Source organism: Macaca mulatta, chromosome 10 (genome assembly GCF_049350105.2).
Source record: "Macaca mulatta isolate MMU2019108-1 chromosome 10, T2T-MMU8v2.0, whole genome shotgun sequence".
In the NCBI taxonomy this organism is placed as follows: domain Eukaryota; kingdom Metazoa; phylum Chordata; class Mammalia; order Primates; family Cercopithecidae; genus Macaca; species Macaca mulatta.
This window is the reverse complement of record NC_133415.1, coordinates 21,975,907-22,003,632: the sequence shown is the minus strand read 5'-3', so window position 1 is coordinate 22,003,632 and position 27,726 is coordinate 21,975,907. Positions and strand designations below refer to the sequence as shown.

At 50.3% G+C, this 27,726-nt stretch overlaps 2 protein-coding genes and 1 long non-coding RNA gene across 6 annotated transcripts in view; 1 reads left to right on the top strand and 2 right to left on the bottom strand.

Moving 5' to 3' along the window:
- Positions 1-5,003, bottom strand: part of THOC5 (THO complex subunit 5) — a 46,689-nt gene extending 41,686 nt beyond the window's left edge. The window contains exon 1 of the mRNA XM_077950205.1: positions 4,987-5,003. The gene's annotated coding sequence lies outside the window, so the exon portion shown is untranslated. The remainder of the gene's footprint in view (positions 1-4,986) is intronic.
- On the bottom strand, positions 731-27,348 carry NIPSNAP1 (nipsnap homolog 1). 4 transcript variants are annotated; one of them, XM_077950224.1, is made up of 11 exons: positions 27,220-27,348; positions 26,348-26,404; positions 18,159-18,286; positions 17,931-17,976; positions 16,969-17,063; positions 7,716-7,786; positions 7,430-7,570; positions 7,091-7,122; positions 6,695-6,789; positions 4,827-4,910; positions 731-1,913 (listed from the first exon to the last, which is right to left on the bottom strand). In XM_077950224.1, exons 1-11 carry the CDS (start codon positions 27,315-27,317, stop codon positions 1,849-1,851), a joined length of 912 nt encoding a protein of 303 aa, XP_077806350.1. In that variant the 5' UTR covers positions 27,318-27,348; the 3' UTR covers positions 731-1,848. The 4 variants fall into 4 exon arrangements, with proteins under 4 accessions (XP_077806350.1, XP_077806351.1, XP_015005530.1 ...); XM_077950225.1 differs by lacking the exon at positions 26,348-26,404 and having other exon boundaries at positions 7,716-7,817; positions 16,949-17,063; XM_015150044.3 differs by lacking the exon at positions 26,348-26,404.
- Positions 20,522-25,536, top strand: LOC144331845 (uncharacterized). The gene is made up of 2 exons (XR_013399407.1): positions 20,522-20,768; positions 24,476-25,536. It is a non-coding gene; the product is annotated as an uncharacterized LOC144331845 (long non-coding RNA).
- Positions 27,349-27,726: the final 378 nt, after the last annotated feature.

Genomic DNA, 27,726 nt, shown 5'->3' with positions numbered 1-27,726 from the left:
TTTACACTTGGCTTTTTGAGGAGTGCGCAGTTTCTCCATTTTAGACCTGACTTGCCCAGGACAGAGAGTCACAAGTCTAACGCAATATTTGAAAGCTTCTAATGCAGTATTTGAAAGCTTCAAGTGTTTCCTACCCCCTGGCATGAACTGTACAAATAGGGTCGATTTTTTCGGGTAAATCCTACTTATCCGGAGCTAGTAACACGTGTCCTGAATCCCTGGTTGTACAGTGCCAGTTCCTTCTTCCCTGGAGCAAGAAGGAAAATAATGGTTTTGGTTTTTTTGTTTTTTTGTTTTTTTGAGACAGAGTTTTGCTCTGTCGCCCAGGCTGAAGTGCAGTGGCACAGTCTCTGCTCACTGCAACCTCTGACTCCAGGGTTTAAACGATTCTCCTGCCTCAGCCTCCCAAGTAGCTGGGATTACAGGCATGCACCACCATGCCCAGCTAATTTTTGTATTTTTAGTAAAGACAGGGTTTCACCATGTTGCCCAGGCTGGTCTTGAACTCCTGACCTCACTCAAGTGATCTGTCCACCTCGGACTCCCAAAGTGCTGGGATTATAGGCGTGAGCCACTGTGCCCAGCCAGTACTGACTGTTGAGAATAGTTCAAGAACACAGTACCCTCCAGGAGGGTAGATCTGCCATGTGGGACTAAGCCCACCAGCTCTACTGTGCCCTGCCTCAGGCACCTGCTAAAGTTCCTTGCAGATGAAGAAAGGACACTGCGATTTATAGTAAATATTTAATTGGTTCCATCAGCAACTCCAGCACAAGTTTTCCTGGATGGGAGGCAGAATCAAGCTACCCAAGGGTTCATGATGAGGTATGGGGGTCACTGAGGAGACCCCGCCGAGTCACTGGCCCCCCCTCCACACACCAGGTGGCCCTGCAGAATGAGGGTTGGGCTGACAGAATGTCAATCAGGGGAGACAGAATACAGGGTGAGGGAACAGGCCCTAGGTGGCACATTTGCCTGCAGGAAGGAGGGAGGGCAGCAGAGACTTTCTGCATAGAAGGACTGGAACTACACATTTAAGTTTTCAACCCCAATATGTAGGGGGAAACAGCCAAGCCACTCTCCATCTCTCTAGTATTAGGAACCTCTCTTCAAATGGTCTTTTGTCATCTCTGTTCTTCTTCCCAATTCTGTATTCCAGATTCCAAATTCTACAATTGAAACCCAAGTTCTGAATTCTAAGTTCTACCTTCTGAGTTCCTGTTACGTGTCTGTCTCCTGCCCCTAAATCTTTCCTGGCTTCCATCCCTTTCCCCAGCCTATCTGGGTGGGATGTCTGGACCTCCTCCTGACCATGGTGATGAGGTTTTTGTTTTGTTTTGTTTTTGGCAGTTCCAGGCTTTTCTCCAACAGGAGGGACTTGGCTCAGACTGTCCAGCAAGTGGGTGGCCCAGTGGAGACCAGGGAATTCCTTAGGGCCTGGCCTGGGGTCCTGTCTTCCCACCCCACCTCTAGCCACTGGACATGTTACCTTTTGTGCAACTAAGCTAAACGGAGGATTTCCAAGGGTGATAACTGGGGACTTGTGGCCTTGAGATGAGGAATTCTAGAACATATAAGAAGGCCTAAAAGATCGCTATCCTTCATTCAGGGAAATTAGAAACTACTTCTAGCAGGGGGAAGGAGGCAGGCAGGGAAAGTGGAAAGGGCCTGGGCAGAGCTGTAATCCTCAGAACTTGTCAGCCTTCAGTTCCCCCTTGTCTGAGTTGAGCACTGCCCCTCAGAGTCCTCCCAGAGCCAAGACAAAACCAAGATAGCAGGACCGGGAGTGCCACTGTCTATCGGGGTTGCCTGAGGGAGAAGGGGAAGGAGGTGGAGGCGTAGGCAGCATCACTGGAGAGGCGAGATCTTCAAGGGGATCATGATCCTAGACTCCATGTGTCGCACCAGGGGGACTGAGGAGAGAGAAAGGCAGAGGTCACACAGGGGGCTCAAGCAAGCCAACAACCTTCCCTGGCCCCACCCAAACATGCTGGCCTTTGAGTGGGCAGAAGGAGGTCCCAGATGCTGCGACAGGAATGTCCTATTGCCCTCCTGAAAGGGCCCATGAAGAGCACCAGATCCCTCAAATTATGGGATAAGATAGGACTTTAGTGGTGATGAGAGTAACATTTTCTTAAATTTTAATAGTTATCTGTTGGCCAGGCATGGTGGCTCATGCCTATAATCCCAGCACTTAGGGAGGCCGAGACAGGCGGATCACCTGAGGTCAGGAGTTCGAGACCAGCCTGACCAACATGGAGAAACCCTCTCTCTACTAAAAATACAAAATTAGCCAGGCGTAGTGGCACATGCCTGTAATCCCAGCTACTGGGGAGGCTGAGGCAGAAGAATCGCTTGAACCTGAGAGTCAGAGGTTGCTGTGAGCCAAGATCAGGCCATTGCAGTCCAGCCTGGGCAATGAGCGTGAAACCCCATCTCAAAAAAAAAGAAAAAAGAAAAACACTGATTTAGCCCAACTGCCTTGTTTTACAGATGGGGAGGGTGCAGCCTAGAGAAGGTCAGCTCAAGGTCATCCAGGAGGTTAGACTCTCCTCCAGCTCAGAGCTTTTCAAACTTTAATGTGCATACAAATCACTTGGCAGTTCTTGTTAACGTGCAGATTCTGATTCGGTAGGTTGCAGGAAGGCTGAGATTTATCATTCTTCTTTGTTTGTTTGAGACGGAATTTCACCCTTGTTGCCAGGCTGGAGTGTAATGGCACTATCTCGGCTCACTGCAACCTCCGCCTTCCAGGTTCAAACGATTCTCCTGCCTCAGCCTCCCAAGTAGCTGGGATTGCAGGCATGTGCCACCATGCCCAGCTAATTTTGTATTTTTAGTAGAGACGGGGTTTTTCCATGTTGGTCAGGCTGGTGTAGAACTCCTGACCTTAGGTGATCTGCCTGCGTTGGCCTCCCAAAGTGCTGGGATGCAGGCGTGAGCCACTGCACCCGGCCGAGATTTGTCATTCTTAACAAGCTCCCAGGGGATGCCAATATTGTCAGTTGGGACCACACTTGATTTTGTTTTGTTTTTTAATTTTTGTTTTTTTTTTTTTGAGACAGGGTCTCACTCTGTCTTCCAGGCTAGAGTGCAGTGGCAGGTTCTCGGCTCAATGCGACCTCCACCTCCTGGGTTCAAGCGATTCTTGCGCCTCAGCCTCCGGAGTAGCCGGGATTATAGGCTTGAGTTACCACGCCTGGCTAATTTTTGTATTTTTAGTAGAGACGGGGTTTCACCATGTTGCCCAGACTAGTCTCCAACTCCTGGCCTCAACTGATCCACGCACCTCGACCTTACATGGTGCTGGGATTACAGGTGTAAGCCAGTGTGCCTGTCCTGTTTTTTATTTTTTTATTTTTTATTTTTGACATAGGGTCTCACTGTTGGTTTTTTTCTTATTATTTTTTATTTTTGACATAGGGTCTCACTGTTGCCCAGGCTGGAGTGCAATGCCACAATCATGGCTCACTGTAGCCTCAAACTCCTGGGCTCAAGTGATCCTCCCACCTCAGCCTTCCAAGTAGCTGGGACTACAGGTGGGAACCATCATGTCCTGCTAATTTTTAAAAAATGTTTTGTAGAGATGGGGTCTCCCTGTGTTGCCCAGGCTGGTCTTAAACTACTGACCTCAAGTGATCCTCTTGCCTCGGCCTCCCAATGTGCTGGGATTTCAGTTGTGAGGCACCATACCCAGCTGGGACCACACTGAATAGCAAGGCTCCTGCTACCTCCTTCAGCAGACATATTCTCCCTCATACCACTTGGTAAGTGATCACTGTAAGCTCCTCAGTGGCAAGAACAGCTCTTGTTCATTTATGGGCCCCTCAACCACCTACCTACCACAGTTCCCAGCACACAGTGAGAGCTCAATTAACACCCACTGACTCTAGGTGGTTTCAGGGTTCCTAGCAAAGTGGCAAATACCTTGAGCAAAAAACTTGTTTGAACCTGGGCACAGTAGCTCATGCCTATAATTCCAGCACTTTGGAAGGCTGAGGTGGGAGGACTGCTTAGCGTAGGAGTTTGAGACCAGCCTGGGCGACATAGTAAGATTGTGTCTCTACAAAAACAAAAACCTTGTTCAAAAACATTTCCTGCATGCTTCCTTTGTAACAAACACTGGGGAAAGCACTTTTCATAAATGAGTTTGTGGGCCGGGTATGGTGGCTCATGCCTGTAATCACAGCACTTTGGGAGGCTGAGGCAGGCGGATCACCTGAGGTCAGGAGTTCAAGACCAGCTTGGCCAACATGGTAAAACCCTGTCACTACTAAAAATACAAAATTAGCTGGACATGGTGGCACATGCCTGTAATCCCAGCTACTTGGGAGGCTGAAGCAGGAGAATGGCTTGAACCTGGGAGGCGGAGGTTACAGTGAGCCAAGATCACACCACTGCACTCCACATGGGTGACAGAGTGAGACTCTGTCTCAAAAATAAATAAAATAAAATAAAAAGTAACAGTTTGTAGAATCTTCCCTCACAGCCCTCTGATGGAAGCACTATCACCATCACCATCTTATAGACGAGGGAACAGCCTCAGCGAGGTGAAGAACCATGCCCAAGGTCACAATGGGCGTTCGCTAATCCACATCTCCTAGGCAGAGGTGTGGCCCTGGCTGTGTTATCATCCCCTAGAGCACTCACCTAGGCCTGCTGGTATCCTATGGAGTGTGCCACTGGGATAGAAACCCACTAACTCACTGTCTTAAAAGTGAGTTCCCCATCACTGGAGGTAATCAAGAAAGGCTAGATCTCCTTGCAGAGGGGATTCCATCCTCAGACAGGGTTCTCAGCAGAAGACCTCCAAAGTCTTCACTCACCTGTATAGTAGACATTTTCATCCCAGCCTCTCTTCCTCCAGGCAGCGTTTCGAGTCTCCTCCCGAGACTGCAGGTCTTTATAGGCTGTGAGAAAGGCACAGACTCATTTCTCAGGCACAGAGGATCGGATCCCTTACCCAGCACAGGGCCCTCTTCCCACTGCCCCCCAAACCCTGCCCTGCTGTCTCCTCCTCCCTAGATGCCTCCCTCGGACTGTTAGCAAACACTATCTGCTTTAATAATCCATCCAATCAGTACATATGTTAATATTGCCTACATTTATATTTCTAGTCGCAAACACTCCCAAGCACTCCAGACTCCTATATCCATCTACTGCCTACTTGACATCTCTACTTTCGTGTGTCAGCATTTTTAATGTAACACTTCTGGCTGAGTGTGGTGGCTCACGCCTGTAATCCCAGCACTTTGGGAGGCCAAGGCTGGTGGACTGCTTGAGGCCAGGAGTTCAAGGCCAGTCTGGCCAACATGGCAAAACTCTGTCTGTACTAAAAATACAAAAATTAGCCGGGCATGGTACTGCATGCCTGTAATCCCAGCTACTCAGGAGTGTGAGGCACGAGAATAATTTGAACTTGGGAGGTGGAGGTTGCCGTGAGCTGAGATTGCACCACTGCACTCCAGCCTAGGTGACAGAGTGAGACTCAGTCTCAAAAAAAAAAAAAAAGAAAGAAAGAATTCCAAGGGCCAAGATTACGTTCCTGACCCCACTGACTTGCTCCTTCCCTAGACCTCCCAGACTCAGTAAACAACACACAGCAGGTCAAGCACGAACCTGGGAGCTCTTCTCCTTCTCTTGCCCCACACAGGCAATTCATCCACAAATCCTGTTGGTTCCACCTCTAGACTAACGAATCTGTGGACTTCTCAGCATCCCACTGCCCCATCCCCTCCTGCCTGAACTAGAGTAATGGCCTCCTAAAGCTCTGCTTTCTCTCTTGCTCCCCTACCAAGCACCCTTAACAAAGCAGCCAGCAGCCAGAGAAATCATACTAGAACAAAAATCAGGTCATGTCACTGCTATTTGAAACAGTCTCTCATTGCATTTACAATAAATCCCAACTCATTCCCCCTCTCCTGATCCATCTCCCCACATTCTTCCTTACTCACTCCACACTGGCCTCCTTGCCATACCTCAAAACCCCGAAGGCCTTTCGCCACCACAGGGCCTTTGCACGTGCTGCTCTGTCTACTTGGAATGGTTTTGCCTAGCAATTCACAGCAGGCTCCTTCTCATCCTGCAGCTCTCAGCTTACATTTTACCCCTCAGCTTACATTTTACTCCCTCAGAGAGGCATTCTTTGTCTATGTAGACCAATGTAGATCCCCTGTTTTTCACCATCATCTCTCCTTGCCTTTTTTTTTTTTTTTTTTTTTTTTGAGACAGAGTCTCGCTTTGTTGCCAGGCTGGAGTGCAATGGCATGATCTCGGCTCACTGCAACCTCCACCTCCTGGGTTCAAGTGATTCTCCTACCTCAGCCTCCCAAGTATGTGGGACTACAGGCGTGCGCCACCATGCCCAGCTAATTTTTGTATTTTTAGTATAGATGGGTTTTCACCATATTGGCCAGGATGGTCTCAATCTCTTGACCTTGTGATCCGCCCACCTCGGCCTCCCAAAGTGTTGTGATTACATGCATGAGCCACTGCACCTGGCCTCCTTGCCTGTTTTCTATAAATATTATTTGTAATAATCTGAAATTGATCTTTTTGTGACTTTACATCTAAGATAGTGTCTCCTGCTAGAACATTAAGTTCTCTGAGGACACTAATGCAACCCCATTGGCTACAGAGAATGATGACAGAGAAAGAGAACTAACAAAAGGCTCCTGGAAGGTCTTCAACCTACCCCAGAGATGGTGCACCACGTAGAGCTCTCCTATCTGTGAGAAGAAGCCGCCCACTGCCTCCTGGTTCTCCTGCCGGTACTTGATGGCCCGAGCCCTGGAGAAGGCAGAAGAATATGGGGCAGAAGCCAGGGCTGGTGCAGAGGGTACTGAGGCTGATTTCTTGGCCACATCCCACAGGAGGGAAAGTGCTGATGGTGGGGTGTTCTACCAACGGAGGGCTCACAATCTTCTAGGAGATCCTCACCTCCTGGTTGGATCCTTCTCCCAGATCCATGAGGGGCAGAGGGTACTGAGTTCCCTGTGATATGGCCCTGGAAAAGGTGGCCCACCAGGGGCCTTGGTGGGGCAGGTAAGCAGGGTACCCCCCCAACCCCAGTCCTGGTGCTGCCACTTACCAGTTGTTCCCCCACTCGATCATGGTTCCTGGCTGAAAGAGAACCAAAGGGATGATGGGAATGAGCCCCCACCTCAGATTCATAGCATTGCAGCCAGGCAAGGAAGGGAAACTACCCTGTCTCCCCGCCTCCTAAGCTCCAACAGCCATTTGGCCTCATTTGCAGGCCCTGACTCACTCAGGCCCTGGTATGCATGTTTGCACACATGTGTACACAACTCTGCTCTGAGCCCATAGGGAGGGAGAAGCCAGAAGCCCCAGTCTAGGTGTTGGGACAGCTGAAAGCAGCACTGCAGCAGGGAAGTTGGGGGGCAGGAGGGGGTCGGTCGGAGGGAGGCACCTTGAGCTTGTATGTCCTCAGCTCATAGATGTTGGGACCCAATCTGGGCTGTGGCTCATTCCAGAAGCTGAACTCGAGGAGCAACTGGTTTCTCCTGGACAGCAGCATCTGGCTCCGCTCCCTTCGGAACTCCAGGTACTCCTGTGGGCATGGTGGTAAAGGCACGGCTACCAGGAAGTGTCCTCCATCCTGACAGTGTGCCTCATGGGGTGGCAGAGGAGACCCCAGCACAGGGCTGGGCTGCATCCAACATCCAGAGAGGTGTGCTGAGTGGCCACTAACATACCTTATTGTTTTTGAGCTTGTTCATGCAGTCCATGAGGGCTGGGTAGCCGCCTGAGAATCGCCACAGGTGCACTGTTGGGGGTGAGAGGTATAGGTCAGTGGGCTGCTGGGACCCCCAGCAGATGACCTCCCCAAGGTTGGCTAAGTATATATGTGGTGGGGATGGGGGAGGCAGGTAGTCTGGTTCCCTGTAGCAGCAAGACCCTCTGAGTTCCCTCTGCCTTGGTGGAAGACCATGCTGGGGAGAGGATGATCCCAGACACAAGTCTAGGAGACCTGGATTTGAGCTCCAGCTCTGCCCAGTAGCCTTGGATGGCTCTAGGCCTCAATGTTCTCATCTTGAAAATGGGAATAATATTCCCACCCCACCTTCCTTAAATAGCAACAAGATCAGATGTGTCCTGTACCCTGGAAGCAGTGGCATGCATAAGGAAGACCACCAGACCTTGGAGGAGCAACTGGACAAAAGGACAGGGGAGAACTGATGGGCTGATATGGAGCATTCCAAGACAGTGAATTGAAAAAAGGAACCAAGGAACAGAAGAGCTTGTGTGGTATGCTACCTCATGTGTTGAGGGGGCAAGGACATCCAGAGATGCTAATTTATGCATCACCTCTTAATGGCGATTTAAGAGATTAACAGTAGACCGGGGCAGTGGCTCACACCTGTAATCCCAGCATTTTGGGAGGCCTGGGCAGCTGGATCACCTGAGGTCAGGAGTTTGAGACCAGCCTGACCAACATGGAGAAACCCCGTCTCTACTAAAAATATAAAATTAGCCGGGTGTGGTGGTGCATGCCTGTAATCCCAGCTACTTGGGAGGCTGAGGCAGGAGAATCCCTTGAACCTAGGAGGCAGAGGTGGCGGGGAGCCAAAACCACGCCACTGCACTCCAGCCTGGGCAACAAGAGCGAAACTCCGTCTCAAAAAAAAAAGAGATTGGGCCAGGTGCGGTGGCTCAAGCCTGTAATCCCAGCACTTTGGGAGGCCGAGACGGGCGGACCACGAGGTCAGGAGATCGAGACCATCCTGGCTAACATGGTGAAACCCTGTCTCTACTAAAAAATACAAAAAACTAGCCGGGCGAGGTGGCGGGCGCCTATAGTCCCAGCTACTCGGGAGGCTGAGGCAGGAGAATGGCATAAACCCGGGAGGCGGAGCTTGCAGTGAGCAGAGATCTGGCCACTGCACTCCAGCCTGGGCGACAGAGCGAGACTCCATCTCAAAAAAAAAAAAAAGACATTGACAGTAGATGCCCCTGTGACACAGCATGGAGGCCTGTGAGGCCTTAGGCAGGAGGGATGCTTACTTTGCATGGAAAACTCTTTGTACTGTTAGAATTTATAAAAATCCTAGGCCGGCGCGGTGGCTCACGCCTGAAATCCCAGCACTTTGGGAAGCTGAGGAGGGCGGATCACGAGGTCAGGAGATCAAGACCATCCTGGCTAACATGGTGAAACCCCATCTCTACTAAAAATACAAAAAAATTAGCTGGGCATAGTGGCATGTGCTGGTAGTCCCAGCGATTCAGGAGGCTGAGGTAGGACAATCACTTGAATCCGGGAGGCAGAGGTTGCAGTGAGCCGAGATCACGCCATTGCACTCTAGCCTGGATGACAGAGCGAGACTCTGTCTCAAAAAAAAAAAAAAAGAATTTATAAAAATCCTATTATTGGCTAGGCGCAGTGACTCACGCCCATAAGCACTTTGGGAGGCCAAGGCAGGCAGATCACTTGAGGTTAGGAGTTCAAGACCACCCTGGCCAACATAGTGAAACCCTGTCTCTACTGAAAATACAAAAATTAGAAGCTGGGTGCAGTAGCTCATGCCTGTAATCCCAACACTTTGGGAGGTCGAGGCGGGTGGATCATTAGGTCAGGAGATCGAGACCATCCTGGCTAACATGGTGAAACCCTGTCTCTACTAAAAATACAAAAAATTAGCCGGGCGCAGTGGCGGGCGCCTGTAGTCCCAGCTGCTGGGGAGGCTGAGGCAGGAGAATGGCATGAACACGCGAGGTGGAGCTTGCAGTGAGCCAAGATCGGGCCACTGCACCAGCCTGGGTGACAGAGCAAGACTCCATCTCAAAAAATAAATAAATTAATTAATTAATTAATTTTAAAAAATCATATTATCTGCACTGAATTGAACAATGTCCCCTAAAAATTTATGTCCACCCAAAACCTCAGAACGTGACCTTATTTGGAAATAGGTGTCTGTAGGTATAATCAACCTAAGATGAGATTATACTGGGTGGACCCTGAGTCCAGTGACTGGTGTCCTTATAAGAAGTGGGAGATCTGGACACAGGAGAACACTGTGTGAAGACAGAGACACACGGAGAGAACAGTATATGACGAGGGAGGCAGAGATTAGAATGACAAGTCTACAAGCCAAGAAACACTAAGAGTTTCCAGCAATCCCCAGAAACTGGAAGAGGCAAGGAAGGGTTCTCCCCTAAGGCCTTAGGAAGAAGGACAGCCCTGCCCTGTCAACACCTTGATTTGTGACTTCCGGCCTCTATAACTGTGACAGGATAAACCTCTGTTATTTTAAGCCACCCAGTTTGTGGTATGTTGGCCGCCGCCCGGGGAAACTAATTAACTCCCAATAACAAAGAAACCTAATTAATTGTGGAGGAGAAGAAAGGAAACAGTTTTGCCATCCTGTGAGCATGGCTGGGCGAATCAGCGGAAGAAGGTCCCCAGAGGATCACACGGGCAGACTAAAGCTAAGGGCGGCTGGCTGCCATCGGTCTGGAAGCTCAGACTTTGTTAACTTCCCATCCCCATCCCCAGCCTGACCTTCACCTGCTTTTTGATTCCATCTGTGCCTTGATTTTCCCATCTGCAAAATGGCCTGACCCTATGGTTTAAAGGCCTCTTTCTGAAAGGAAATGGCAAAAGTACTTTATGGATGGAAATCTACCAAAACCAGGAATGCTGACCTGTGGAAAATGGATTAACGGAGAAAAGTTACAAGGACAATATCACTGGCAAGAAGAAGGAATTTTCTTTATTTTTCTCTTTTGCCCAGGCTGGAGTGCAGTGACGCGATCTCAGCTCACTGCAACCTCCACCTCTTGGGTTCAAGAGATTGTCCTGTCTACGCCTCCTAAGTAGCTGGATTACAGGCGCGTGCCACCACACCCAGCTAATTTTTGTATTTTTGTTTTGTTTTGTTTTTGTTTTTGTTTTTTTTTTGAGACAGAGTCTCACTCTGTTGCCCAGGCTGGAGTACAGTGGCACGATCTCGGCTCACTGCAAGCTCCACCTCCCAGGTTCAAGCCAATCTCCTGCCTCAGCCTCCCGAGTAGCTGGGACTACAGGCGCCCGCCACCACACCCGGCTAATTTTTTGTATTTTTAGTAGAGACGGGGTTTCACTGTGTCAGGCAGGATGGTCTCAATCTCCTGACCTTGTGATCCGCCTGCCTCAGCCTCCCAAAGTGCTGGGATTACAGGCGTGAGCCACCACACCTGGCCAATTTTTGTATTTTTAGTAGAGACAGGGTTTCACCATGTTAGCCAGGCTGGTCTTGAACGCCTGATCTCAGGTGATTCACTCGCCTCAGCCTCCCAAAGTGCTGGGATACAGGCATGAGCCACCGCACCCAGCCAAGAAGGAATTGTCTAACAATTACGGTGCTCCCTGTAGTAGATGGATCAATGGTTCTTACAAGTTTATTAAAATGTAGATTCCTGAACCCTACTCCCAGGGTACAGCTCAACATGATTCGGCTGACTCTATGTGAGGGACTGAACTTCAAGGTACAAAAAATGTTGGGTATGCTTTAAAAAGTCAGGATCAGCCAGATGCAGTGGCTCAGATCTGTAATCCCAACACTCTGGGAGGTTGAGGAGGGAGAGGAGCACTTGAGCTCAGGAGTTTGAGACCAGCCTGGGCAACATAGCAAGACCTCACCTCTACAAAACAAACAAACAAAAAACAAAACAACTAGCCCAGGCATGGTGGTGCATGTCTGCAGTCCCAGTTACTCGAGAAGTTGAGGTGAGAGGATCGCCTGAGCCCAGGAGTTCGAGGTTGCAGTGAGCTATGATCATGCCACTGCACTCCAAACTGGGTGACAGAGCGAGAGCCTGTCCCAAACAGAAAAATAAAAAAAATAAAAATAGGCCCAGGGGCAGTGGCTTACACCTGTAATCCCAGCACTTTGGGAGGCTGAGGCGGGTCGATCACCTGTGGCCAGGAGCTCAAGACCAGCCTGGCCAAAATGGTGAAACCCTATCTCTACTAAAAATACAAAAATTAGCCAGGCATAGTGGTTCATGCCTGTAGTCCCAGCTACTCAGGAGGCTGAGGCACAAGAACTTGCTTGAATCCAGGAGGTGGAGGTTGCAGTGAGCTGAGATCACGCCACTGCACTCCAGCCTGGGCAACAGAGTGAGACTCGGTCTCAAAAAAGAAAAAAAAGAAAAAGTCAGGATCCCATCCCTCAAAGTTCATTTCACAACTAGCAAATGCTTAAGAGAATTCAAGGAATACTGCTGGAGCTGATCAAGTCAAGCTTAAAATGGGAAAGCTGTAGTGGCTGAAACTGAAGGCAATTTGCTTTTGTCTTATTCCCTTAGCCACATATCAGTGTCTAGCCGGGCACGATAGCATATGCCTATAGTCCCAGCTACTCAGGAGGATTGCTTGAGCCCAGAAGTTCAAGTCCGGCTTGGGCAATATAGCGAGACCCTGTTTCTAAATAGAAATAATAAAAATAAAACAGAAATAATATTTTAATGTCTGTTACTAAAACCAAATAATTGATTAAGGAGATACACCTATCTATCTGTAGGTCACAGATTATTTTCAAAGACACATGATTATCGGGGCCGTCAAAGGATGAAATAGGTTGGCTTACAAGTGAGCTCTTCATGGTTGGGAGAATTCAAGGGAAGTTTAGAGGACCATCTGTTATAGTTGTGCTATGCAGACAGTCTAAACCAGTACCGTCCAAAAGTACTTTCTGCATGAGCCCTGTGTGTGTGAGTAAGCATTTGAAATGTAGCTAGTATGACTAAGAAACTGAAATTTTTCTTTTTAAAAATATTTTCAGGCCGGGCGCGGTGGCTCAAGCCTGTAATCCCAGCACTTTGGGAGGCCGAGACGGGCGGATCACGAGGTCAGGAGATCGAGACCATCCTGGGTAACACAGTGAAACCCCATCTCTACTAAAAAAAAATACAAAAACTTAGCCGGGCGAGGTGGCAGGCGCTTGTAGTCCCAGCTACTCGGGAGGCTGAGGCAGGAGAATGGCGTGAAACCGGGAGGCGGAGCTTGCAGTGAGCTGAGATCCGGCCACTGCACTCCAGCCTGGGTGACAGAGCGAGACTCCGTCTCAAAAAAAAAAAAAAAAAAAAAAAAAAAAAAAAAAAATTTTCTTCTTTTTTTTTAAATATATATAGATATATATATAGATATTTTTATATATAGATATATTTTGTAGAAGCAAAGTCTCATTATGTTGCCCAGGCTGGTTTCAAACTCCTGGCCTCAAGTGTTCCTCCCACCTCAGCCTCCTAAACTGCTGGGATTATAAGCATAAGCCACCATACTCAGTACTGAATTTTTTCTCTTTTAGAGACAGGGTCTCACTGTGTTGCCCAGGCTGGAGTGCAGTGGCTATTCACAGGTGTGATGGTATTGAATCACAGCCTTGAACTCCTGGGCTCAAGCAATCCTCCCACCTCAGCCTCCCAAGTAGCTAGGACTACAGGTGAGCACCTTGGCACACATTGAATTTTAACTTTTATGTAATTTTAACTAATATAAATTTCAACAGCTACATGTGAGGCCAGGGCGCAGTGGCTCACACCTGTAATCCCAGTAGTCCAGGAGGCCAAGGCTGATGGATTGCTTGAGTCCAGGAGTTCAACACCAGCCTGGGCAACATAGGGAAACCCTGTCTCTACTAAAAATACAAAAAATTAGCTGGCTGTGGTGGCGCACACCTGTAGTTCCAGCTACTTGGGAGGCTGAGGTGAGAGAATCATCTGAGCCTGGGTGGTCAAGGCTACAGTGAGCTGTGATTACACCACGGCACTCCAGCCTGGGCAACCAGAGTGAGACGCTGTCTCAAAAAAATAAATAAATAGGCCAGGCGCGGTGGCTGACACCTGTAATCCCAGCACTTTGGGAGGCTGAGGCGGGAGGATCACAAAGTCAGGAGTTCGAGACCAGCCTGACCAACATGGTAAAATCTCGTCTCTACTAAAAATACAAAAAAATTAGCCGGTCGTGGTGGTAGGCGCCTGTAGTCCCAGCTACTCGGGAGGCTGAGGCAGGAGAATGGCGTGAACCTGGGAGGTGGAGCTTGCAGTAAGCCAAGATCACGCCACTGCACTCCAGCCTGGGCGACAGAGCAAGACTCCGTCTCAAGGCCGGGCGCGGTGGCTCAAGCCTGTAATCCCAGCACTTTGAGAGGCCGAGACGGGCGGATCACGAGGTCAGGAGATCGAGACCATCCTGGCTAACACGGTGAAACCCCGTCTCTACTAAAAAATACAAAAAACTAGCCGGGCGAGGTGGCGGGCGCCTGTAGTCCCGGCTACTCAGGAGGCTGAGACAGGAGAATGGCATAAACCCGGGAGGCGGAGCTTGCAGTGAGCTGAGATCCGGCCACTGCACTCCAGCCTGGGCGACAGAGCGAGACTCCGTCTCAAAAAAAAAAAAAAAAAAAAAAGACTCCGTCTCAAAAAAAAAAAAAAAAAGGCTGGGCGCGGTGGCTCAAGCCTGTAATCCCAGCACTTTGGGAGGCCGAGATGGGCGGATCACGAGGTCAGGAGATCGAGACTATCCTGGCTAACACGGTGAAACCCCGTCTCTACTAAAAAATACAAAAAACTAGCCAGGCGAGGTGGTGGGCCCTGTAGTCCCAGCTACTCCGGAGGCTGAGGCAGGAGAATGGCGGGAACCCGGGAGGCGGAGCTTGCAGTGAGCTGAGATCCGGCCACAGCACTCCAGCCTGGGCGACAGAGCGAGACTCTGTCTCAAAAAAAAAAAAAAAACAAACAAACAAACAAACAAAAAATTAGCTGGGTGTGGTGACATGTGCCTGTAATCTCAGCTATTCAGGAGGCTGAGACAGGAGAATCACTTGAACCCTTGAGGTTCAAGAACAACTTGAGGTTGCAGTGAGCCAAGATTGCGCCACTGTACTCCAGCTTGGGCGACAGTACAGAGCAAGAGTCCATCTCAAAATAAATAAATAAATAAATAAATAGCTAAATGTGGTTAGTGGCTATCATTTTGGACAGTGTGGGTCTAAATTTGAGGTCCCTTTGAGTGGCTGAGATGTTGTGAGTCAGCCAAATTCATGTGTGGGTTCTTATAGGTGGTACCAACTTTGGTGTGTCTATTAGGGTGGGATGGGGCATGCTAGGGGTGCCCCTGGGACTGTAAGACACCAGCTTAGACAAGAAGAACCCCTATTTATTCCACAAATATGTACTGCATATTGGGGATTCACCTATATATGGAGACAGACAACTAAACAGGCAGCTATAGGGGTACGTGATCAGGGCATGAGGAGGTAATTACTGAGGCCTGGAGAGCTAGGGAAGGTGCCTGACCCAGCCCAGGTGGAGGAAATCTCAGCAGCCTTCCAGGAGGAGGTGACATCTATGCCAAAATAGAAAAGTGAATAGTCCAGGCACTGTGGCTCATGCCTGTACTCCCAGAACTTTGGGAGGCCAAGATGGAAAGATTGCTTGAGCCTGGGAGTTTGAGACCAACCTGGGTAACATAGGGAGACCCCATCTCTACAAAAAATTTAAAATAAATTAGTTGGACATTGTGGCATGCACCTGCGGTCCCAGCTACTCGGGAGGCTGAGGTAGGAGGATTGCTTGAGCTCAGGAGGTTAAGGCTATGTAAGCCGTGATCACACCACTGCACTCCCCACTGGGCAACGAGACCTGATTTCAAAAATAAATACATAAATAATGAAAATTTTAAAATGAATAAAAATGAAAGGCCAGGCACGATGGCTCATGTCTGCAATCCCAGCACTTTGGGAGGCCAAGGAGGTAGGATCATTTGAGTTCGGGAGTTAGAGACCAGCCTGGGCAACATGGAACCCCGTCTCTACCAAAAAACACAAAAAGTAGCCGAGCATGGTGGAGCCCACCTATAGTCCCAGCTACTCAGGAAGCTGAGGTGGGAATATTGCTTGAACCTGGGAAATTGAAGCTCGAATGAGCCAAGATTATACCACTGCACTCCAGCCTGTGTGACAGAGCAAGACCCTGTCTCAAAAACAAAAGGCTGGGAGTGGTGGCTTATGCCTGTAATCCCAGCACTTTGGGAGGCTGAGGCGGGTGGATCACCGGAGGTCAGAAGTTCGAGACCAGCCTGACCAACATGGTGAAACCCCATCTCTACTAAAAATACAAAATTAGCTGGGAGTGGTGGCACATGCCTGAAATTACAGCTACTCGGGAAGCTGAGGCAGGAGAATCTCTTCAACCCAGGAGATGGAGGTTGCAGTCAGCCAAGACTGTGCCACTACCTGCCAGCCTGGGTGACAGAGCGAGACCCTGTCTCAAAAAAAAAGAAAAAAAAAAAAGGCCGGGTACGGTGGCTCACGCCTGTAATCCCAGCACTTTGAGAGGCTGAGGCAGGTGGATCACCTGAGGTCAGGAGTTCAAGACAAGCCTGACCAAGATGGTGAAACCCCATCTCTACTAAAAATACAAAATTAGTTGGGCATGGTGGCACACTCCTGTAATCCCAGCTACTCAGGAGGCTGAGACAGGAGAATTGCTTAAACTGGGGAGGCAGAGGTTGCAGTGAGCCGAGATCGCACCACTGCACTCCAGCCTGAGCAACAAGAGTGAAACTCAGTCTCAAAAAAAAAACAAAAGAACAAAAGATGGTGATCCAGGTAAAGCAGGCAAAGAAGAAATAATGCTTAAGGCAGAAGAAAGAGCATGAGCAGTAGTCTGGAACTAAAGAGTGAAACCGTCAATCTGAGGAACTGAGTCCTGGGTGGGACAGCACAGCGAGGCAAGGAGGATTTGGCGCCATGAGGCTGGGGGTGGGGCCGGGAAGGACTCACAGGCTTCACAGGTCACCTTGAGGGCACAGGACAGGTATTTGAGCAGAGGAGTGAGGTGATGAGGTTTTAGTAAGAGCCCCACCAGGTGCTGTTGTGGAGAGGGAGTGGAGAACAGCCCGGTGTGAAAGGTGCTGGAGGCCAGGGCTGGGAGGTAGCAATGGCACTAGGGAGGTGAGCGCCTTACCTGCCTGGTCCTGTTCCCCATACCACGTGTTCCAGTTGCCCACGAGTGAGCATGGGTAGTCCTCATCCAGGTGCAGCTTGGGCAGCACAGCCTCCCTGTGGGAGGGGTGCAGAGAGGGGCAAGGTTCACATAGCCATCAGGGCCTCTGAGATAAGGGTTCAAACTCAGTTCAAACTGCAGACCCTGCGGTTGGGCCTCAGACTCTCCATCTCAAAAATGCAGAAGCTAGGCAAAGGGCCCTCAGGACTTCCAACTCTGAAATTTACATCCTGGCTGGGCATGGAGGCTCACACCTGTATTCCCAACACTGGGAGGCTGAGGCAAGAGGATTGCTTGAGCCCAGTAGTTTGAGACCAGCCTAGGCAGCAAAGTGAGATCCCATGTCTCTTTTTTGTGTGTGAGACGGAGTTTCGCTCTTGTTGCCCAGGCTGGAGTGCAGGCGCAATATTGGCTCACTGGAACCTCCGCCTCCCGGAGACCATCTCTTTTAAGAAAAATAAAAGAAAGAAAAAGGGGCCAAGCGCGGTGGCACATGCCTATAATCCCAGCACTCGGAGGCCAAGGCGGGTGGATCACCTGAGGTCAGGAGTTCGCAACCAGCCTAACATGGTGAAACCCTGTCTCTACTAAATACAAAAAAATTTTCCAGGCTTAGTGGCGCATGCCTGTAATCCGAGCTACTTGGGAGGCTGAGACAGGAGAATCGCTTGTACCTGGGAGGCACAGGTTGCAATAAGCTGAGATCGCACCATTGCACTCCAGCCCGGGCAACAAGAGCGAAACTCCATCTCAAAAAAAAAAAAAAAAAAAAAAAAGAAAAGAAAGAAAAAGGCAGAAATAAAAGAAATCTACATCTCCTGGATTTCTAAAAAAAAAACAAGGTGGAAGATGCTCTGCGGATTTGCTGAGAGTGTGGTCCCCACCCAAGCAGTGGCTGGGATGTATGGATGCAGGACGCTCACGTGAGGCTGTTGTAGGCATCCAGGTATTCGGGCTTTACATTGTGAACTGCAACAGAGGACAGAGAACAAGAAGTGAGGTAGGGTGTGTACACAGCGAAGAACTTGGGGTGAGGGGAGCAAATCAAGGCCAGGGGTCCCAGGACAGCTGCTCCCATCTCCATCCTGGAGCCTCACAGGCCCCCAGAGCCCCTGAAAGGGCAGAGCTTGGTCAGCTCAGCAGCCACTCACACTGGATCTTGTAGAGGTTGCTGGTTTCCTTCTTGGACAGCAGGGTGGAGTGGGCATCCTTCCGGGGATCCACCTTGTGAACAAAGAGGGAGCGGAACCAGCTGCCTTCATTGTCCTTGGAATAGAAACTGCAGGACAGAGGAGTTGAGGGGGACGTGTGGAGGTGGGGGGGGAGCCCCAGCAATTCCATCTGCTCGGATGTCCTGCTCCCCTAGACCAGTGACCCACATTTCTGGGAACAGGGCCACGGAGTCCTGTGGTAGCTCCAGAGTGTGAAATGCTATTGGAGCCAGCTCCTTTCTACAGAGATTCCAGCTGCCCAGTTGGCTTCTTGAAGCTTTGCAGAGCCTCAGGAGGCCAGGAGAGGCAGCCCCACCTCCCACTTCTCTCTCTAGCCTCCCTGCCTCCACTTCATCCCCCTTCCAAGAGGTCCTCTACTTGGGTCACACAACTGCCACCTCTTGCCAAGAGGATCAACCCCAAATCCACCTTGCATCATGCCCAAAGCCCACTGTACTCCAGCTTGGGCAACAGAGCAAGACTCTGTCTCAAAAAAATAAAAATAAAATAAAATAAAATAAAATAATACAATAATTAGCTGGGTGTGGTGACACATGCCTGTAGTCTCAGCCACTTGAGAGACTTAGGAGGATCGCATGAAGCCCAGGAAATCAAAGCTACAATGAGCCATGATCAGGCCACTGCACTCCAGCCTGGGTGACAGAGACCATGTCTCAAAAAAAAAAAATTTTTTTTTTTTAAATAATCTTAAAGTAGTGATATATTTGTTTTGTTGTGTTTATTTTTGAGATGGATAAAGATCTCCACTCACTGCAACCTCCGCCTCCTGGGTTCAAGTGATTCTCCTGCCTGAGCCTCCCAAGTAGCTGGGACTATAGGCGTGCGCCACCGTGCCCAGTTAATTTTTGTGTTTTTAGTAGAGACAGGGTTTCATCATGTTGGCCAGAATGGTCTCGATCTCTTGACCTCGTGATCCGCCTGCCTCAGCCTCCCAAAGTGCTGGGATTACAAGCATGAGCCACCGCAGCCGGCCAAAGTGGTGATATGTTTGCATAAGTATAAAAATGAGAGCCTGGGCGCAGTGGCTCAAGCCTGTAATCCCAGCACTTTGGGAGGCCCAGGCGGGCAGGTCATGAGGCCAGGAGACTGAGACCATCCTGGCTAACATGGTGAAACCCTGTCTCTACTAAAAATACAAAAATTAGCCGGGCATGGTAGTGGGCACCCGTAGTCCCAGCTACTTGGGAGGCTGAGGCAGGAGAATGGCGTGAACCCGGGAGGTGGAGCTTGCAGTGAGCCGAGATCGCGCCACCGCACTCCAGCCTGGGCGATAGAGCAAGACTCCGTCCGTCTCTAAAAAAAAAAAGAAAAGAAAGAAAAATGAGAAATGGGCCAGGCATAGTCGCTCATGCCTGTAATTCCAGCACTTTGGGAGGCTGAGGCAGGCCGATTGCTTGAGCTCAGGAGTCTGAAGCCCTGTCTCTGCAATAAATAAAATATTGCTGGGTGCGGTGGCTCATGCCTGTAATCCCAACACTTTGGGGGGCCAAGGCGGGCAGATCACCTGAGATCAGGAGTTCGAGACCAGCCTGACCAACATGGAGAAACCCCACCTCTACTAAAAATACAAAATTAGCCAGGCGTGGTGGCGCATGCCTGTAATCCCAGCTACTCAGGAGGCTGAGGTGGGAAGATCACTTGAACCCAGGAAGCAGAGGTTGCGATGAGCTGAGATCGGGCCATCGCAGTCCAGCCTGGGAATACAAGAGTGAAACCCTTTCTCAAAAAAAAAAAAATTAGCCAGGTATGGTCAAGTACACCTGTAGTCCCAGCTACTCAGGAGGCTGAGGAGGGAAGATTGCTTGAACCCAGGAGGCAGAGATTTTAGCAAGCTGAGGTCGGGCCACTGCACTCCAGACTGGGCAACAGAGCCAGACCCTGACTCAAAAAAAAAAAGAGGCTGGGCATGGTGGCTTATGACTGTAATCCTAGCACTTTGGGAGGCCGAGGCAGGCGGACTGCCTGAGCTCAGGAGTTCAAGACTAGCCTGCGCAACATGGCAAAACCCCATTTCTACTAAAAAAAAAGTACAAAATATTAGCCAGGAGTGGTGATGTGTGCCTGTAGTCCCAGCTACTTGAGAGGCTGAGGCAGAATTGCTTGAATCCAGGAGGCAGAGGCTGCAGTGAGCCAAGATCGCACCACTGCATGCCAGCCTGGGTGACAGAGTGAGACTCCATGTTCAGAATAAAAAAAAAGAAAGAAAAAAAAAAAAGAGAGAGAAATGACTTATCCCAAACTGTTAATACTGCTTACCTGGGAAAGAGGAATAGGAGGCTAAATTTTTCTTTATTCATTATAATTTTTTGTAAAGATTTTAAAAAGTGTGTTAAGCATTTCTGATTTCATGGACTGTCTCGGTCATTGTACATGCATTTGCTTCATTAGCAAAAAGACAATTATCATTAGATGGGTAGTGTGGTCTGTGAAGTTTTTAGACCAGAATAAGGGAGGCACTAAGCCAGGGATCTGGGATACACTTTTCATTTTTTTTTTTTTTTTTTTTGTATTTTTTTTAGTAGAGACGGGGTTTCACCGTGTTAGCCAGGATGGTCTCGATCTCCTGACCTCGTGATCCGCCCGTCTTGGCCTCCCAAAGTGCTGGGATTACAGGCTTGAGCCACCGCGCCCGGCCTGGGATACACTTTTCAACTGCACGATCTCACTGACTCTATGCAATGATCTTATAGTATTGGTACTACTGGTATTCCCATTCTCGAGACAATAAAATAGAAAGAAGCCCAGGGAGTTTAAGGGACTTGCCCAAGGCCACACAGGAAATCAGAGGGCAGAGTTAAGAACCAACCCAGTGGCCAGGTGTGGTTGCTCACACCTGTAATCCCAGCACTTTGGCAGGCCGAGGCGGGTGGATCACGAGGTCAGGAGATCGAGACCATCCTGGCTAACACAGCGAAACCCCTTCTCTACTAAAAATACAAAAAATTAGCCAGGCGTGGTGGCGGGCGCCTGTAGTCCCAGCTACTCGGGAGGCTGAGGCAGGAGAATGGCATGAACCCGGGAGCCGGAGCTTGCAGTGAGCGGAGATCGCACCACTGCACTCCAGTCTGGGAGACACAGCGAGACTCCGTCTCAAAAAAAAAAAAAAAAGAAAAAAACCAACCCAGTGCTCTTTCCTTGAAAGCCAACCCCCACCTCAGGTTGGGCACTGAGGGACTTGACCTTTGGTTTTAATGTAGAGGGGCTGCTTCCCCTGGAGGGAGACAGGCAGTGAGAACAGCTCCTACTATTTATCAACCAAGACCTTTGCTCTAGAAAGGACTAGACTGAGTAATTTATTAACATCAGCACTGACCAAGATAAATATCAGTCAAATAGCCAGCCCTGAAGAGAGAGATTATGGGCTGGAATGCTGGAAACTAATCCTTCCTGCCTGTGGGCCTCAGTTTCCGCATCTATCAAACGAGCAGGGTGGTGGAGCCCATCCCTAAAGCTCTTTTCTACAGGGAAAATCCAAGAAAGGACTTGTCAAAGATCTCAGAGGAGGGTTTGAACTCCAAGCCAGCATCCCCAAGGGCATATTTGCAAGAGTACAAATTTCACTTTCTCAGTGAAATTACAATGTTCTCCTACCCTTAACCTCCACAAGCCCTCTCATCCTGCTCTCCCATCTTGTTCTAGAGCACTTTCTAAAACGCTATACTAGGATGAGTCCAGTGGCTCATACCTGTAATCCCAGCACTTTAAGAGGGAAGGATTGCTTGAACCCAGGAGTTGTTTTGTTGTTGTTGTTGTTGTTTTTGGTTTTTTGAAATGGAGTCTCAGTCTGCCTCCCAGGCTGGAGTGCAGTGGCGTGATCTCGGCTCACTGCAACCTCCGCCTCCTAGGTTCAAGCAATTCTCCAGCCTCAGCCTGCCAAGTAGCTAGGACTACAGGCGTGTGCCACCATACCCGGTTAATTTTTATTTTTAGTAGAGACGAGTTTTCACCATGTTGGCCAGGCTGGTCTTGAACTCCTGACTTCAGGTGATCCTCCTGCCTTAGCGTCCCAAAGTGCTGGGATTACAGGCGTGAGCCACTGCGCTTGGCCTTTTTTTGGTTTCTTGTATTTTTTTTGAGATGGAGTTTCACTCCGTTGCCCAGGCTGGAGTGCAGTGGCACAATCTCAGCTCACTGCAACCTCCACCTCCTGGGTTCAAGCGATTCTCCTGCCTCCGCCTCCCGGGTAGCTGAGACTACAGGTGCGTGCTACCACACCTGGCTAACTTTTGTATGTTTTAGTAGAGACGGGGTTTTACCATGTTGGTCAGGCTGGTCTCAAACTCCTGACCTCAAGTGATCCGCCTGCCTTGGCCTCCCAAAGTGATGGGATTACAGGCGTGATCCACCATGCCCAGCCGAACCCAGGAGTTTGAGACCAGCCTGGGAAACACAGCAAGACCTCATCTCTACTACAAATTAAAAATAAAAAAATATATATACTTTTTGGCTTATTATGTGCTTTGTTTATTGTCAGTCTCTAAACTGGAAGCAGCCCTAGCGGGACAGAATCCTTGTCTGTTCTGTTGCATCCCTGCTGTATCCCCTATGCTTGGAGCAGTGCTGGGCACATGGTGAGAACGCAGTCCAAGTTTGAGAAATGAACGAAGGAGGAGCTAAGACATTCTTGCATGAAAATGATGAAAGCTGGAAAGTATGAAAGAAATGGTAGACCTTGACCCAGAGTGACTTCACTCAGGGATCGGGGGTCCTTTCCATCCTTAACACCAACAGCAGAACTAGTGCTTACGAGCACAAGCTCTGGACAAACCCAGGTTCTGATGCTAGGTCAGCTTCATCTTTCTTTTTTCTTCTTTTTTCGAGACAGGGTCTCACTCTGTCACCCAGGCTGGAGTGCAGTGACACAGTCATGGCTCACTGCATCCTCTATCTCCCAGACTCAAATGATCCTCCGAAGTAGCTGAGACCACAGGTGTGCACCACCATGCCTGGCTAATTTTTGTTGTTGAGATAGAGTCTTACTCTGTTGCCCAGGCTGGGGTACAATGGCATGATCTCAGCTCACTGCAACCTCCACCTCCCAGGTTCAAGCAATTCTCCTGCATCAGCCTCCAGAGTAGTTGGGACTATAGGCATGTGTCACCATGTCCGGCTAATTTTTTTTTTTTCTTGAGACGAAGTCTCGCTCTTGTTCCCGAGGCTGGAGTGCAATGGTGCGATCTCAGCTCACTGCAACCTCCGCCCCCGGGGTTCAAGTGATTCTCCTGTCTCAGCCTCCCGAGTAGCTGGGATTACAGGCATCTGCTACCATGCCTGGCTAATTTTTGTGTTTTTAGTAGAGACAGGGTTTCACCACGTTGGCCAGGCTGGTCTCAAACTCCTGAACTCAGGTGATCCACCCGCCTCAGCCTCCCAAAGTGCTGGCATTACAGGTGTGAGCCACCGCACCCAGCCTTTTTTTTTTTTTTTCTTTTTCCTGATACGGAGTCTCCCTCTGTTGCCCAGGCTGGAGTGCAGTGGTGCGATCTTGGCTCACTGCAACCTCCGGCTCCCCAGTTCAAGCGATTCTCCTGCCTCAGCCTCCTGAGTAGCTGGGAATACAGGCAGACGCCACCATGGCTATTTTTTTTTTTTTTTTTCCGAGACAGAGTCTTGCTCTGTCACCCAGGCTGGAGTGCAGTGGCGCGATCTCAGCTCACTGCAACCTCCAACTCCCTGGTTTAAGCGATTCTCCAGCCTCAGCCTCCAGAGTAGCTGGGATTACAGATGCATACCACCACGCCCAGCTAATTTTTGTATTTTTAATAGAGATAGGGTTTTACCATGTTGGCCAGGCTGGTCTTTTTTTTTTTTTTTTTTTTTTTTTTTTTTGAGACGGAGTCTCGCTTTGTCGCCCAGGCTGGAGTGCAGTGGCCGGATCTCAGCTCACTGCAAGCTCCGCCTCCCGGGTTCACGCCATTCTCCTGCCTCAGCCTCCCGAGTAGCTGGGACTACAGGCGCCCGCCACCTCGCCCGGCTAGTTTTTTGTATTTTTTAGTAGAGACGGGGTTTCACCATATTAGCCAGGATGGTCTCGATCTCCTGACCTCGTGATCCGCCCGTCTCGGCCTCCCAAAGTGCTGGGATTACAGGCTTGAGCCACCGCGCCCGGCCGGCCAGGCTGGTCTTGAACACCTGACCTCGTGATCTGTCTGCCTGGGCCTCCCAAAGTGCTGGGATTACAGGTGGGAGCCACCAGCTCTGGCCTTGCTAATTTTTGTGTTTTTAGTAGAGATGAGGTTTCACTATGTTGGCCAGGTTGGTCTTGAACTCCTGGCCTCAGGTGATCCGTCCACCTCAGCCTCCCAAAGTGACAGACGTAAGCCACTGTGCCTGGCCAAATTTTTGTATTTTTTATAGAGACAGGATCTTGCCATGTTGCCCAGGCTGGTCTCAAACGCCTGGGTTCAAGCGATTCTCCCACCTGGCCTACCAAAGTGTTGGGATTATAGGCGTGAGCCACGGTGCCTGGCCCAGGTCCATTTGATTTAAAAGCCCACACTCCATCCCCACCCCAGCAGCCTCATTGCCCCCAAACTTCACAGGCCAGAAGGGCTGCTGCTGGCCCTACTAGTGACTCCAGAGAGATATGGGGCAGCCTGAGGGCAGCAGGACAGAGTGTTCTCAGGTATCCAATGTGGAATTAAGGCATAAGTAACTGCAAGATGGTCCTTGAGGGACTTGATAAATATTAATCCAAGTGTCTTCACAGCAATCCTGCCAAACACACCAAGCAGGGATCACCATCCCCACTTTCCAGAAAAGGAAACTGAGGCTGACAGAGGTTCAGCAACTCATCCAGGGTTACTAAGTGAGGGGCAGCAGGCTGACTCTAAGACCCATGCTCCTTTTATGGCCTCTGGGTGTTTGCCACACAAATGGTTTTACCACCAATCCATTCTGTCCCTTCCCCAACCTTGATGTTTTCATCTGGAAAACAAAGGGCTCATAAAGGATGATCTTCCCAGAGCCCTTTGAGCCTCAATATTATGTGGGTCTCATGCAGAAATTGCTTGTAACATAGGCTAGGGGCAAGGAGCAACACTTGCTGCATGTTTGTCAAGTGCCAGACACTTCACAACCACGGTATCTTTTTTGTTTTAGACAGAGTCTTGCTCTGTCACCCAGGCTGGAGTGCAGTAGCACGATCTCGGCTCACTGCAACCTCCGTCTCCTGGGTTCAATTGATTCTCCTGCCTCAGCCTTCCTAGTAGCGGGGATTACAGGTGTGAGCCATCATGCCCAGCTAATTGTTTGTATTTTTAGTAGAGACAGGGTTTCACCAACATGGAGAATTTTTTTTTTTTTTTTTTTGAGATGGAGTCTCTCTCTTGTCGCCCAGGCTGGAGGCTGGAGTGCAGTGGCATGATCCCAGCTCATTGCAAGCTCCGCCTCCTGGGTTCACGCCATTCTCCCGCCTCAGCCTCCTGAGTAGCTGGGACTACAGGCGCCCGCCACCGCGCCCGGCTAATTTTTTGTATTTTTAGTAGAGAAGGGGTTTCACCGTGTTAGCCAGGATGGTCTCGATCTCCTCACCTTGTGATCCGCCCCCCTCGGCCTCCCAAAGTGCTGGGATTACAGACATGAGCCACCGTGCCCGGCCATTTTTGTACTTTTTATAGAAACAGGATCTCACAGTGTTGCCAGGCTGGTCTTGAACTGCTGACCTCAAGTGATCCGCCCGCCTAGGCCTCCCAAAGTGCTGCGATTACACATGTGAGCCACCATACCCGACCAAGCACGGCATCTTTAGTCCTCAACAACCCTATGAGATACTTCCTGTCTGATTACTCCCATTTTACAGATGAGGAACCCGAGGCTTAAAGAGTCCTGAGGTCACCCCACCTAGAAATTCCGAGTTAAATTTGTTAGTGCCAGGCAAACTCTAGGCTCTTCCCACGGTGTCAGCTTTCTCCCTAATTACTGGGCAGTCTGGGTGGGGGGCTTATGCCACTCCTCTTTCCCAGCTGTTGAAAAGCCCCACTGCTCTGTGCTGTAACATCTCATGGCAGGCTCTAACAGAACTTTGCAGCTTCATTCCTGGGCTGCAGGGCAGGAGGGATGCTTGCTTCCTTTTCCCAGGTTGGGGGAAGGGGAACAGGTGGCCTCACTTCTTTGGTAAATATTCCTTGACCATACACAGTCCTGAGCCCTCTGAGGGTGGGAGGCTGGGGAAACAGAGAAAAATGAGATCAGGGTCTAGCGAGAGACAGACAAGCACCAAGTCATAACTGTGCAGGGTGATATATGCAGATGGGGGAAGTACAGGGCTGTGGGGACCAAGGAGCGAGGGGCTGCTCAGGGACCGTCAGGGAGGCCAATCCCTAGCTCAGCCCAGAGCAGGGCCCAAACAAAAGCCCAGGCTGAGAGCACATGGCCCAGCCAGACTCCCACTCCCAGGAGGCCACCAGTTGGGTGCAAAGTGCATGGCGCATTGGCAGGCCTGGGTCCCAGATCTGGTTATGCCATGGCACAGCAGGGAGGGTGACCTTGGACAACTCCCGTCCGTTTCCCCACCTGTACAGTTCGAGGTGGGGGAACAAAGGGTCTGTGCAGCCATGGCCCCTGGGGATCCCCCACTGCTCCCCTGCCATCATCTCTTTCCCACCGAACTTCCCGACGGAGGAGCTGACTCTACCAGAAGCCTCCAGTGGGTGTTAAATCATAAGCTACGCCTGGGAATGGGCCACTCCTCCTGTCTTCTGCCCTCTCCCAGTCTCCAGGGCCCAGTACCTGCCCTTCTCACCATCTTTCATCAGGTCCCCATCACAGCCCGGTCCCAACCAGGACAAAGACCCTACCCATCCCTTTCTCGCCTCCCCCATTCTTTGCCCAGACCCTTCCCTAGGCCTTGATCCTGCCCCGCCTCTAACCCCCAGATTCCAAGAGAGGAGTCTCTGCCCCTCCCCCGCGGCCCAGTCCCTGGCCCCCGCCCGTGCACCCCACCCCGCGCGCTTCTGTCCCTGCCTGGCCCGGCTCTCACCGCGCCGCAGCTGCAGCCGCAACGTCCCCAGCGCGGGGCCCCGGGCCCCCCAGCAGCCGCCGCGCCGCCACAGAGATGCTGCATAGCCGCGGAGCCATGTTGGAGCCGCGAAGGTTGCAGGAAGGCCCCGCCCCCAAGCCTGGGTGAAGGAGGCGGGGCGCGAATAAACTCCACCCCTCCGACTCGCCCGCCCCCTCCACTCACCCGGCCAGGTGGGCGTTGCCCGTGGGCGTCTCCAACTCCGCAGGTGCTTGACGGAAGTCAGGGTTCTAATCCTCTGCGCGCTCTGCGACCTTGGCAAGCCCTTTGTCCACTCTGGGCCTCAGGATCCACCTAAGTAAAATGGGAGCGTGGAACAATAATACCAAGGGTTCTTAACACGGCTGTCCGGGATGTGCAGCAGAGGGTCAATGTAACCTCCCCATGGGTTCATTTTGCCCGTTTCATTTTTCCCCGACAGAGCGATTTATCAAGACAGGGGAATTGCAATAAGAGTTTAATTCATAC